At 40.7% G+C, this 13,569-nt stretch overlaps 1 protein-coding gene across 4 annotated transcripts in view; it reads left to right on the forward strand.

Annotated features, from left to right (window-relative positions):
- Positions 1–13,569, forward strand: part of CFLAR (CASP8 and FADD like apoptosis regulator) — a 22,855-nt gene continuing 9,286 nt past the window's right edge. The window contains exons 1-8 of one of the 4 annotated variants that reach the window (XM_026108402.2): positions 1–237; positions 4,684–4,837; positions 7,574–8,014; positions 9,437–9,542; positions 10,409–10,544; positions 10,768–10,865; positions 11,766–11,799; positions 12,618–12,667. In XM_026108402.2, coding sequence (XP_025964187.1) covers positions 7,719–8,014; positions 9,437–9,542; positions 10,409–10,544; positions 10,768–10,865; positions 11,766–11,799; positions 12,618–12,667 — 720 coding nt within the window. In that variant the 5' untranslated portion in view covers positions 1–237; positions 4,684–4,837; positions 7,574–7,718. Of the gene's footprint in view, positions 238–1,312; positions 1,770–3,834; positions 4,064–4,094; positions 4,366–4,683; positions 4,838–7,573; positions 8,015–9,436; positions 9,543–10,408; positions 10,545–10,767; positions 10,866–11,765; positions 11,800–12,617; positions 12,668–13,569 lie in introns of those variants that run through there. The other 3 variants (XM_026108168.2, XM_026108250.2, XM_026108328.2) reach the window with 3 other exon arrangements.

Here is a 13,569-nt window from a genome sequence, read left to right on the forward strand (position 1 = left end):
TGCAAAAAGCATGTTTTTCTTTTCTTTCATAAGGCTGCAGCCATACCATCTCATTAAACCTCTCCTGCTAGCCTGGGCAAGTCCTTACGTGTTTGTACGGACTAGGTGCGAGGAGAGAACGCGAGAGTCGATTCAGTGGGCAGCCCTTCTCATTCTGAATCAGCATTAATCCAACGCTATGGCTTGGCAGCAGGGACGCTGCGAGACCCTTGCTACCCTTCAGTGATGGATATTGAGGTGAGATCCTAACCATACGGGGTCAATAAGAATCCAGGCATTTTTTCAGAGCACAAAACAGTCTCTTGAATTGGACCAAATTCTAGTTTGGGTAGCGAGTTTTCCCCGCCATTCCAAGGAGAACATTACACTTTTTTACAGCTGAGTATTATTCCAGAAAAAACTGTGCTTCAACTGCTCCATTTTTAGCAGCACATAAAATGGTTCCCTGTGTTGTAAATACTTCAAAGTCCTTTGGGCTTGAAGATTTTATATACATTGTGTCCAAATTCACCACATGTGGATGAGGCTTCTGTCTAGTTCAGCTGACAAAGTGCAGCTCCAGCTGCAACACTAATGCCTGAGAGTAAGTCACTTGATGGAACTTGCCATTTATACCATGGGAATGGCATTACCCAGTATACAGGAACAAAGTATTGAAGATTACACAACAAACGGAAGCTCAAAACTGTCACAAATCTCAACAATTATTATCCTCGCTGCAAATGAATTCAGAGTGATACCGCGAGACATGAACACAGGAAAGATTTGTTTCTGTATATCCCCCCACCGAAATGCTCTGCTATAGGGAATACCTGCTCAGAGTCTGCATACGCTCACTGGAAACAACTGCTGATCTGCCACTGAATGGCTCCTGAGGTGGACCTTTGTCATCTGAAAATCGGCCTAAAAGGTCTGCGGTCTATACGTATATAGATTATGTATGCATGTCTATATATACAGCTATCTATAGATGCAACTTCCAGCCTTCCCTTTCTGGGGCTCCAAGCAGAAGCCCTCAAGCCCCCCAGTACACGCAAAAACACGCCCGTCCCACTGACGGGGCGTGTTTTTGCCCCCTCCTTGTCCGCTCTCCCAGAAGTGCCCAGCGGCCCCGCGCTCCCCTCTCCGCCGCTCTTCCCGCCATTTCTCCCGCTCCCCACGGCGCCGGCCGCCATTTTGTGCGCAAACGGCCCCCGCAGGTCGCGGCGCGAGCGGCGCGCGGGTGGGCACCTCGCTCCGCCGCCATTTTGCGGGCGGCAGCCAGGTCGGGCTGTACGGGGGAAAGGGAGGTAGGCGCTTCCTCTCCTGAGGCAGGTTTAAAAAAAAAAAAAAAAAAAAAAAAAAACAATTCCCGGCCGCGCAACCGAGATTTAGGTGGCTGACAGCCACTCTCCTCGCCCCAAAATACCTAATGGCCGGAGTGGCGATAAGAGTTGGCGAGTGTGGCTCCGCGGCTGTCTAACGAGAGGGTTATACTCAGTCCCCTCGTCCCTGAGCAGCGACTGTTACCGTCTATGCGCAGGGGCGGCTTTGGTCCCAGCAGCGTTAAGAGAAGCAGAAAGCGCTCCGGATGTTTCATCCTGAAACTCGCTTTAAAAAGAAAAAGCGCCCAGGGGCTTGTGCCTCCCCCTGTCCCCCTGCTCGAAACCACGCCTGGTGCTGGGGAGCCCGCTGTGAGGCCGGTACCGCCCTCTCGTCCTCCCTGCGGCACCGCTTCCAGCTCCGGACCTGCCCCGCCGCGGTAGACGAGACCTCCCGGGTGCGCGTGGGTGCGTTATGCTTCCCCTCTTCCTTCTCCCACATATCTCCCCCCCGCGCCCTCAGGACAGCCCCCCCCACCCACCCTGCTCCGGGATCGGGCCCTCCTCCCGCCGCGGCCCGCTCCCGAAGGGGGTCGGGCTGGCCGGCCGTGTGGCGGCCCGGCCGGGCCGGGTCGGGCCGCGCCGCGCCGCGAAGGGGCTGGGCGGCTGCGGCGAGCCGGGACGCCCAGCGCCAGCGGGGTCTGCTCCCGTCCTTGCTCGTGAGGAGAAACGAAACCCGGTGCTGCCCTTTTCGTCCTGCAGAGCGGAGTCTCCTCTCGCTTCATTTTTCAAGTGTGATTTAAAGTGACGTAGTTAAAATTGGGCGGAAATCTGTATAAACTCCCTAGGGTAAAGCCAGTTTATTTCGATTTTTGATTAGGACTGGAGTGTTAAACTAACTCACCTTTAAATGGAAATTAGTGTGGTCTCTACTGGTTTGCACCGAGAGCAAATCATTTAGGCCTAATACAATGATGAGCAAGCTGGAAGTTACTGCGGGCTTTCCCTCACTGTCTCGTACCAGATCGTCTTTCTTTACAGGGAAATTTGAAACTTGTGGAACATGTCCCGAAATATTCAGTGCTTTGAAAAATGTCATGGTACATGCTCAAAATGAGCACTGTGTGGACTGAGCACCTCTACCTCTTAAGGCAGAGTGGAGGGGGCACAAAACGTAGCAAATACCTCCTTGTAGCAAGGTAACCCACTCTCTTCCCCTAGCACAGGGGCTTCTACTTGAGCTCATCCTGTGAAACAAAGAGGGCTTTCCAAACAAGAACTGCAACCGCTGATGATAGATCCCGTTTTTACTGATGCTTACTACATTTTGGAAACATTCAAGAAGCAAATGCTGTCTCGACTGACAGACTGTAATTGTAGATGATTTTTAAAGTGTGAAAAGTTTCCCTGTTTCTCTTGAAAGACTTCTGCTTCTTAATGTGAGGCCTGGTAGATGACTTTATCACAATTAATACAAGATATTGCTTTTTGCCTTGCTAATTGAGCTGATAATGGTACATTGTGCAGCATTTGTTTTGCAGTCATAGGTCTGGGGTTTCATGCAGCAAGTTCAGCCAGAAGTAGGATTGCCTGAGCCTTGTACATACACAGGGGGGAGTTATTAGAGCCTTGCAGGTCTTTGTGTGTGAAGTTCTAGTATATTGTTACTTCCCACACCTTAAAAAAAAAAATCCTGGCCCTTGATTTTGGATGCATTCTGAATGGACTCTGGACAGTGTGAAACAGTACAGAAAATAGGAATATAATTCATTTTATTACTTTCATAGGAGCCAATTAATATACTGATGTTTTCCTCACTGTTTCCCTAGTGTGGAATGGCAATGACTATTGTGGTCTGAGAAGTAAATACACTTGCTAATTTTCTCAGATGTTCATCTTACTTACAGTGCAATATCCAGGGTCAAAAGTAAATGCAGACTTAGACAAGTGTGCCCTTGACAAGGGTGCTTTCCCATTGCAGTAGGTGAGAAATTCATCAAGGGAATGTCCACTCAACCTTAAAATCTTCCACTTTGTTAAGGAAAGCGTGAAAGTTAAATAAAAGCAAAAACTTGCATTTAAGTGAGCTTTGGTAGTAGCCCCCTTGAGACATGTTTTCTCTCAGTCCTCTTTTGAGGTCACAGGGCGACTGATGAGTCACTCTAGAATCAGTCATTTTTTTCAGAGACCTTATGACTTTTTTCCACAAGAGCCCTTGCCCTGTGAAAATTTGGGTTGATCGTGAACTGAAATAGCCAAACTTACAGAAAACTGCCTCCTCTCCAGTCATCCTCCCTCGCCGTGCCTGGGGCTTTCCTGGTGCTTTGATTACAGAAAGAAAAGAGTGATTCTTTGTTCCGTGTGTAGGCCTGCCCCCTTCACTCATGCCCCTAATACTGCTGTGGCAGCCTTGCAGTGTCCTCAGATACATCGGTGTCAGTGGTTGTGTTAGAGTTCTGCTATTTGCAATGATTTTGGATTTCATTTAAGTGTAGTACTTCAAACAGGCACAGCTTTTTTTTTTTTTTTTTTTTTTTTTTTTTTTTTTTTTAAGACATGGAGCACTGTCTGTTTTAACCGTCTTCCTGCTCTATAACCTTTGTGCTGAAATCTTTGTTCAGTGTATACAACACTGAACTGAACAAAAGAGGAAAGTCTTTAAGTATTTTCTTGCATTAATATTTGCAAATTACATGCACACATGAACACAAACTACAGGGGCAACTTTCTCTGCCGACTGTGAACTTTTTTCTCCTGGAAAGGTATGCTGTTTTCCTCTCACTCCTTTTTGTAAAAAATTTACATTCAAAAGCTCTTCTTGCTGCAGAGTCCAGGTAATCTAAAAATTTAAGGCTAGACTGCTGGGTTATGCATTCTATCATAGCTTTTCTCTTTTTCTTTAGTTGTCTGTGTTGCAGCTATAATAACTGTACCAATGATGTTTGCAAAAGCTGTCATATCATCAGATGGAAGGGTGAAACATGATGCCCTTTCACCTCTCATGGTCAAGTGGGTCTGGGTCTGGCTCAGACACATGCAGATGGAATGCACCAGGTTTGCCCAGGTGATGTGACCTATCAAAATATCGCAGCATGATTTTTGGATACTAAGTCATAAGCATGCTTTCAGATACTGGGACACTTAATTCATGTTAGTTTTACTCATTCTCCAAACTCTGCAAGAGTGTGCACTATTGACTGACCATTGACTATATATGCACAGTTGTTTTTCCTGGTATTTCATGTTTCATTCCTGGTTTAGTGGACCATCTAAAATCAAGCAAAAGAATGTGTGATCCTAGCTCATTTTTCCTTATTTTCCCCCACTAAAATTAGCAAGTAACCCCCAGCTGTAATTTGTGATGTTGATATTTGTCCAACAGAAAATGAGCTGAGGTCATCAACTCTGTATATGGGCCATCATTGGAAAATACTGGATGAAAACCAACGTGTGCTGGATCTGGATGTGTAAATCAGTAAGACAGCCATGATTAGATGTCTGTCTTTCAACATTCTTGTGAGTAGAATTGCGTACAGGTAAGAGATTCAGCAGTGGGAGTACTGTTCAGCATTTTTCTACAGTGACATGTGATCTATCTTACATGACGGGAGTTAAGGAAAATAAATAGTTCGTATGCATCTTTTAAAGGTAGATTATTTCTGAGGCGATGCATAAATAGTAACTTTGGATGTTTGAAATCTTAACGCTGTAGGAAATTCTTCCCCCTAGGCACACTCACATACTTTTTTTAAACTAGCTAAAACAATAAGTTAAATGAATAGATTGGTTTAAAAAAATTTAAGTTTATCTGGGATTTCTTAAAATAGCCAAAAGAAGTTATTAAATTCCTTGATCCTGTTAAAGTGAGTGATACATATGACATTATCAAGCTCTTCTGCAAGACTCAGATGCGTGTGCCTAGATGCTTTCATATGGGGGAGTGTTTTTTGCCCCCCCTTCTTGACTGTATTATGTCATTAAAGCAGTATTAATTTTTTTATGTGGAATTCTCACAAATGTTTTATGCTATCTTGAAAATCAGACGTTTGCAAGAAAGATACTTCAGCAGAAAACTGCACAAAACAAATTCTGGCATGGGGGGAGGGGGGGACCTTCTGCTCATCAGCAGCCTGAAAATTTTCCTGCCCTGCCCTTTCATCCCACCTATACAAGTATTAGTATTGCAAGTCCGTGTGTAAAATAGAAGAGGTCCAAAAGTACAAATATTTTGTCCAGCCAGATTATCTTTGTTGGAAAGACTTTGATTCCATTTCAGCTTGCTATGTTAAAAATACCAAGGTCCTGAGTATTTGAAAGAGCGTTGCAGTGACAAAGGGGCAGCTTCTGCTGATGTTTCATGCCAGCATTTCTGTTCATGTTTTTTTGGTTTTTTTTTTTTCCTTCTTGCATTGTGGACATTTGTTTGTCTGTAGGCATAAATGTTGTTGCACCTCTTCCAGCAAACAGTGCATTTTGTTCTTCCACATTCCTAAATGGTGTTTGTGATGAGGGAAAACGCTGTTCTGGTCTGTCCCTTTTAGGTTCTGAAGAACAGAAATGTATTAGGATAGGTGTTGCTTTTTTCTGGTTTGTGCTATCGCAGGAGTATTATAATTGTGCATTTTCACTACACATTTAGAATGGCATGTATAGAATGTAAATAGGAGGCATTGATGGGCCAAGGTGGGTATCTGCAGCTTTATTACTGTCAGCTGCAATTGAATGCTCTCTGCTTCTGACAATGAGTCAAAGTGGCTTAAGTGCGGTTTGAGGACTCAATTACAGAAACATTAGATCTCATTTATACGGCAGTATGTAAGTGTAGTAGTAGTATTAAGCTGAGTCATACTTAGGTCTTCTAATGTGGTGGATTCTGTGATACTTTTAAAACTTGTTTGTGCTACCCTTCCTTACCTCCCCCTTCAGTTGTGTTTCTGAAGATGGGACCTAGAGGTCATAGCACCTACTTGTGTTATAATCCCCTAGTGATACAGGCATGACATCTGCAAGATGTCTCCTTTTCTGGAGCGAGGAGTCATGATGGTGTTTAATTATTTGGAAAAGTTACCTTTCTTTTAGATAGCATCTGAATGAAGAAAATAGCTTGAAGCTGAGTTCATCTCATCTACTTAATGTGTGGATGTTATGATATTAAAAGCTTTCAGTGTTTTAGGCTTTAAAGTTATATTGGCTTTTGCTTTAGAGAATGGATTACACAAAACCATTTAGTATAGTAACTGAGCTCCTTGTGAGGACTAAGATTTATTTTCAGGTTGCTTATTTCATCTTTCTCCATGTATATAATAGGGATCAGAGAAGGGTAGATCGAATTTCCATGGTTGGTGGCAGCAGAAATTGAACCTAGTACCCTAGTTATTTCCTTAATCACAAGAGAGGGTTTTTTTTCTAGTTTTGAATTTTTATTTCAGTTTTTAGTATTGTGAAACATAAATGTCACACTGAAGGGAAAGGCAGCCTGTGGCCTATCTGTGCCTTCAGAGATAATACATTAGCATACTTAAGGTTGGAATTTTTTGTGTGGTTCTTTGATCTTTTTAGCAACAGCAGGTGTGTGGGTAGAAACCCTTAAAACCCCAGTAACTTGTTCAGAGTGGAATCACTTGAAAAGATACTAGTAAATAAGACAATCCATCTTGTGTTCTGGAGCTTCAAGATTATTAATCTTCTGAAAGGTATTACATTGTGAATACTTCCTTTATTTTGGTCTCATTTAAGGCAAAGCACATTACAAATACCTAATAGTGTTTTTATATGTTTTTTTTTTAAATACTTTTGTCTGTAACATGGGATTACACTACATCTTAGCACTCAAAACACTTCCTGAAAAATGCCTTGAGACTTCTGGGGCAGAAAAGGGCCCAGAAGGGTTGGTGGGCAGGTGGGAGGGCTGGTGGGAAGAGGTCAGAAATTTAGATTTAAAATGTTATACAACTTAACTCTTATTTTCAGAAACACTTAAAATATGACTGCTTATCAGCAGGCCGATGATTTTTCGTTTCACTTCCTATGGAATTTACAGACTTGTGCTAAGGTAGTTTTACTTACTAATCAAAAAAAAATGAAGTTCTTCTTATGACCTACCAACTGCTTTTTGTTCTGTAATGAACAGCTGGGAGAACCCCTTGAGAACAGAAGGTCTTTACAGACTAAGTTGGCATTTTAGTTGTGAGTGGAATATCTCAGAAAGAAGTTTTAACTGGGATCTTGTGCAGTAGATCACTGATTCAGAACCTTTTAATTCTCTCCCTCAGAACTACTTCTGTAGAAACACATCTAGTTAAGATTGAACACCAGAGGAGCACTGTGGTAGAAATGGGCTTTGTGTCATGTTGGCTTCCTGTTTAAAAAAAAAAAAAAGCAGAAGATTGTCAATTTTAAAGGGACAGCAACAAAGTGATGACCAGGTGCCAAGTGCCGGCTGCCCTCATTCACCAGATTGAACAAGAATTAGATAAAGAAGAAGATGAGATAATGATTTTCCTGTGCCGAGACCTTGCTCCTGATTTAGCTACTGCAGACCTTAGAGAGCTGCTCGCAGCTTTGAATGACAGGGAGAAACTGTCTCCTTTGGGCTTGTCTGAGCTGTTGTACAGAGTTAAGAGGTTTGACTTGCTGAGGAGAATCTTGAAGACTGAGAAGGCAACAGTGGAAGCTAACCTTGCCAGGTGTCCCAGACTTGTTCCTGATTACAGGTAATACATGGTTTTCTGATTTCAAGGCTACTCTATTTTTTCAAAATGCTTGGGGAGGGGGTAGAAATAGGCAGGTCTTGATGAAGGTAAAAGACGAGCAGAAAAAAGCATCATATAATGAAAAGAGTATCTAAAGTTTAGTCCCTAAAAATAAGCCTTAGTATCTTCTTATAAGTCATGGCACTACAAGCATCTATCTTTAAGAAAATTGTTAATCGATGGCAACAATGATGTTTGTTCAGTTCTGGATGAGCAGGTAGAAATGATACTTCAGCGGAATGTCATTATTTAGTGACTTTTTTTCTTTTTCCAGTTTGCTTTGGGCTTGTAACATTGTGATACAGCTTTCCTCAGGTGGCCTGTCTCTAACTACATTCTGCTCTTTAGTTTTAAGAGGCTCTGGTGTTTTTTCTTTGGGAGACTTCAGAAAGAAATAAATGTACTCATAAGGAGGATTTTCCTGTGTTGACTTCTCACTGAAAGAAAAAAATCCTGGATCAGATAAAAAAAAAATTGAAGATGTGTTCTGTTATGCTGTATCTCTCACTTCAGCTGTGTTGAAATATTGAGACCTCTGTTTCACCAGCAGTGGCTATTATAAAGGCAATCTGCCATTATCCCTTCTTGTGTTTTGGGATGCTTTTTGCCATTTAGTTCTTCCTTTATATTTTAAAGTGTTTGTGATGTTGCATCACATAGGCCAAGTAGTTCTGTGGCAATTTACTTCATGATGTCCTAGTGTGCCAGAGAACAGTCTACATTTCACTGTCTCCTGAAAAAAGCAGAAATCGCTATTTTCGTGATTCTTCATATTCTGGCTGAATTTAGAAAAACAACAGTCATTTTGAAATTCAGATTTCAGTTGGTAAATTGCATGCTGGTTGCTACTCTGATTATAATTCTGTTGTGTAGTACTGGGCATTAAGGGTGTTAGAATTTGTCTCTGAATGGTGATTTACAGAACAGTTCAAAACAACAGGAAATAATTGTAGGAGGTAAATTTGAAAAATAAATACTGACCTCGTATACATACAGACTGAGTTAATCCTGGCTAGATTGCTAGCTAGTTCCCTTACGTTAATATCTGTTCACTAGACTGCAATCACTGTTGAAGATGTCATGGCCACAGTTATATCTCAAGGCAAAAGCAGACAGGAACAGAAATTATGCATCTTGATTCCCAGCAATTTTTTCTGCCCACTGAACCCTCTTGCTTCAAAATAGTTATTATAGAAAGACACAGGTGCAGATGAGCAAGAGCAGGTATTTTGTAAATGGATTGTGGAACAGAGTACAGTTTGTTCATGTTGTTTAATTAGGAATAGTGTATTGAGACTGGAACATGGGAGAAGTTGGGGAGTTGGGCAGGGGTAGGATCTTGCTGAAAGCTAATGCTTTAGAAATGTCTCAACTTCATTTCAGGGTACTAATGGTAGAGATTAATGAGAATTTGGAAAAAGAAGAAGTTGGTTCTCTTCTTTTCCTGCTCAGAGATTATGCACCTCGTATGAAAATGGCAAAAGATAAGGTAACTTCTTTCTCCTAGTCTTCTACCCTAGAGCAATGAGATTAAAGTAAAAAGGGATGTGGCTAGACGGTAAGGAGAAGAGACAGTACTGCAAGGGATGGCACAGCAGGAGTAGACAAAATTCAGAAAGTATGAAAGGAGTAGTGGCTCCTACCTTTTTTTTAATGCAGTAGAAGCAGCTAGAAAAACAGTAAGGCGGAACAATGAAGAGTTGCTGTAGTGAATGGTATTCCATGAGTCCCACAGGTGGAAGGCATAAAATAAAGCCTTTCTTCAATATTCTTGATCTGCAAGTTCACATATGTAGCACATATCTCAAATATATCTTGAATTATAAGATCACTTTTTGTTTGTGCTCTGTTTCATTTACAAAAGAACAGTTTTAACTAAGTAATTGTCAGCCTATTTGCATTCTGAATGTCTGCTTCTGAGTGCTCTGAGAAAGAAGGGCTTCAGTAGAGAGGAATCAGAAAACTTGTCCACTGAGCACAGAAGAGAGAGAAAAGGAGAGGGCCCCTGTAAATTTCCCCCTTTTTTAAGCTGTTACTCTGGGCATCTGAGATGATGTTCCAAGTGGTTGGCTTTTTTTTTTTTTCTTTTCTTTTTTTTTTTTTTAAGGTTATTGGCTTCTCGTTTCCAATTACTGCTGTGATATAATACTGAGAGCTCTTATGTTTTCCAGATAATCGTTTCTTAGTATTTCAGCTGGTAGTGTGTCTAATTCCTGAATATACAGCCCTTACCCCTCCCCACATTATTTCCTGGGTTGCTTTGTTTGACTAGTGGACTTGCCTTTCTCAGTTACTGATAGAGAGCAAATTACTGATAGTACAGTTTGTAGGGTTTTTTTCCTGTTGCTGTTCTAGAGTTTTCTAGGTCTTGTGATTGACCTGGAGAAACTAAATTTGGTGGCTCCTAATCAACTGGATTTGATAGAAGACTGTTTTCGAAACATTCACAGGATGGACCTGATTAAGAAGATTCAGAAGTACAAACAAGAAGGTAAAATGCTTTTTTGTTTGGTGGGTTTTTTTTCTTCTCTGTTTGGTTTTTTTTTTATTTGCTTTTTTTAACTGAATAGTCCTTGTAGTAAGGATCAGATGAGCTCTTACTGAAGATAAAATTGAGTTACATGTCAGAGTATTTTCATGCTTCAAGGAGTTAGGCTTTAAAATGGTTAATAAATCACAGTGTATTTTTCAGTGTGTTTCTGTTAAATTTTCAGCTTTAATGTCCTCCGTTCATTCTCAGCCAGTGTATGTAAATGCACTTCAAGCATCTCTCCCTAATCTCAGTCTGATTGATCCCCCTTACAATTCAGGGGTAAGTATACAGTAAATCAACAGATCCTTTATTTGTCTGTAAATATTGCCCAACATAGAAAGGGGATTCATCTTCTCAGGACCTAAGGAATGAGAGAGTGCTCACAACTAGAGTGTTACTTGGTTTGTTTCTCTGGTTCTTGTTATTTGCTAGGTTTAGGGCCTGATTTAAGTCTTCTGACACTGAGAAAGCTCCTCTTTAAAGACTTCCTATGATTTTTTTCCTGTTAGTTGGGAGTATGAAATCTTTATCTTGAAATTTTTTTATACTTCTCTGGGAATTGGAAAGTTTTGCTTGACTGTTCTTTGGAGAATGTATTTTTCTTCTTTGTACTTGTGAACTTTGTAAAATCCAGGGAGAGTAGCATTTCAGATTTGGAAGTTGAAAGTTATGGTTTACTTTTTTAGGAAAGCTTTTCTGGTTTTGTTTTAATCTCATTTTTAGCAATGATCTCTGAATATTTCAAAAGTCATCCACTAAATTATTTTGAATCAAATTTTACTGCATGCAGAACTTCCTATGTTTGGGTTAGGTCTGATATTGTGATAATATGACTTTTCTTAAAATCTTTAGCCTCACAGAGAAATGTTTTCTGTCATTTATTCAGTAAATATGTATGTGCAAAGCTTACACACAAAACACATTGCTACTAGCACAGCCACAACAGCTTTGCTTTCCAAACTAGTAATGGGAAAGAGTTTGTATTGGCTTTCCATAGTGTCATAATATTGTTATAACTTCCTTTTGAATTCAGTGGAAATTTGTCCTTGCTGGTATATATGAAACAAAGTATGTAATCTTTTTATTGAGAAATAAAAATATTATATTGTGGTATTTTGCAATACATGATACTAGTTTCTGAAAGTTTTTTCTTTATTTTAAATCCAAAATGTGAACCAGGAGAAAACACGAAACAGACAAAGCCTTATTCAGGGTAAGAGCAATCTATCTGAGTTTTGATTATCAAAAAGAGCCAAACTGTGTATTCCATTGTATTGAAAAGGCTTATATAACAGTTGTGTTTATGGATATCAACAGGCGTTTCTGAGTATTTGGTACATCTGAAAACTGAGCCCTGTCTTACTATTTCTCTTGTATTTGTTTTGCTGGTGCTGCCATATCTTAAAAATTCATTGAAATAGTTAGGGACTTCCACTTTCGCAACTATTTAACTGAATAAATAGTTTATTTATAAGAAGAGTTATGGAAGACATTGACTAGCCAGCCCTGGTGGCCACTGTAGTGCAGCTGTGTGTTCTCGTTCTCTCTCTCTCTGTCTCTCCCCCCTCATCCCCCATATGTGGCTATGTCCGTTTTGTGTGCCATAGGATTGCCTGAACTAGGAAGTTTTTGTGTCAGTTTAACTGTGGACATCACCACCAGGCCAGCCAGCATGTTGTCCATTTAGTACAGGCTTCCTAACATGAGTATTGTGTTCTTTCTGGAAACCCATTATACCTCTCAAATATGGTAGTTTTTTTAAAAAAAGTAGTTGACTGAATTTTCTCAGCATAGGAGAGAGATTGTTGTTGTCACAGGTAATGTAGACTGTATTCCAAGTAACATTTGAGGTGAAAGTACAGTTTTATTATTTGCTGAACTTCAGTAGCGTATATAGAAACTAAAAGGTCTAGATGAGAGAGAACTTGGCCAAACTGAATGGGTACCTTTCTAAATGATTTGGTCTCAAAAGAAGTGTCATTGATGCCTGCATATTGAGATATGCATATGTTACCTATGTTTTAACCACAGGAGAACCAGTCCATTTATCAATTCAGGAATCAGGACCAATGTCACACAAGGTATGTGCATCTGCTAATGTATATTTATGTTAGTCTTCTTTGAGTTTGAGGTTTCCTCTAATTGCATGCAAACAGAATGTGTACATCTCTATCTTCCTGTGCCATAAGCAGGTTCTGTGAATTGCTCTAAGAGAAGATACTTTTAATATGAAATATTAGCTGCTAATATGGAATCAACAGTGTGCAAAAAGCATGTATATATGATGTGCATGCGGAACATCTATATTCATGAATAGAGGCTAAGTCAAAACCTGTTGGAAGTCAGACCTCTTGCATCTGTGTTAGAAATGGCAAGGCTTCTTTGTGTGTGGGGGGGGGTGGGGGGGGAAAAACAGTGCTCTTCCCTGGTCCTCCAAATGGGGAAAGGACATGCTTTGGGTATTAACAGTAAGAATGGACTTACTGCAGCTTGCACTAGCCTTGCTATGGGCCAAGAGCAGGGAGTTACCATACTCAAAGCAAATTGATTATCTTTTTAAAGGGGCAAGGGATTGTAATAGACAGAGTCATTACAGATCATTTAGGAATGGGAAGGTTTTATGTTGTCCAAGTAAATAAGGAAATAAATGTTGCTCTGATGAATGGTGCCTGCTGAAGACCTGAAGAATACACAGGTTTTCTACGTTTATTGTGTTGACATTATGAAAGCTTATAGCTCGCAACATTACACTTAAGGAAGTTAATTTTGAGGTACCATAGAAGGATCATTGTTTTTGTGGGCCACGTCTTTAAAAAGCCTCCCCCCCCCCTTTTGTGTGTGTGTGTGTGTGTGTGTGTGTGTGTGTGTGTGTGTGTGTGTGTTCATGCTCTACTTTGTGTGTTCATGTTCTATTTTGTGACCCCATTTTATGGTCTGGCCCCAGAGTTAAGGTTCAGTGTGAAATATGTTCCTCTCTTTCCTG

The sequence above is a fragment of the Dromaius novaehollandiae genome, chromosome 7 (genome assembly GCF_036370855.1).
Source record: "Dromaius novaehollandiae isolate bDroNov1 chromosome 7, bDroNov1.hap1, whole genome shotgun sequence".
Classification (NCBI taxonomy): Eukaryota; Metazoa; Chordata; class Aves; order Casuariiformes; family Dromaiidae; genus Dromaius; species Dromaius novaehollandiae.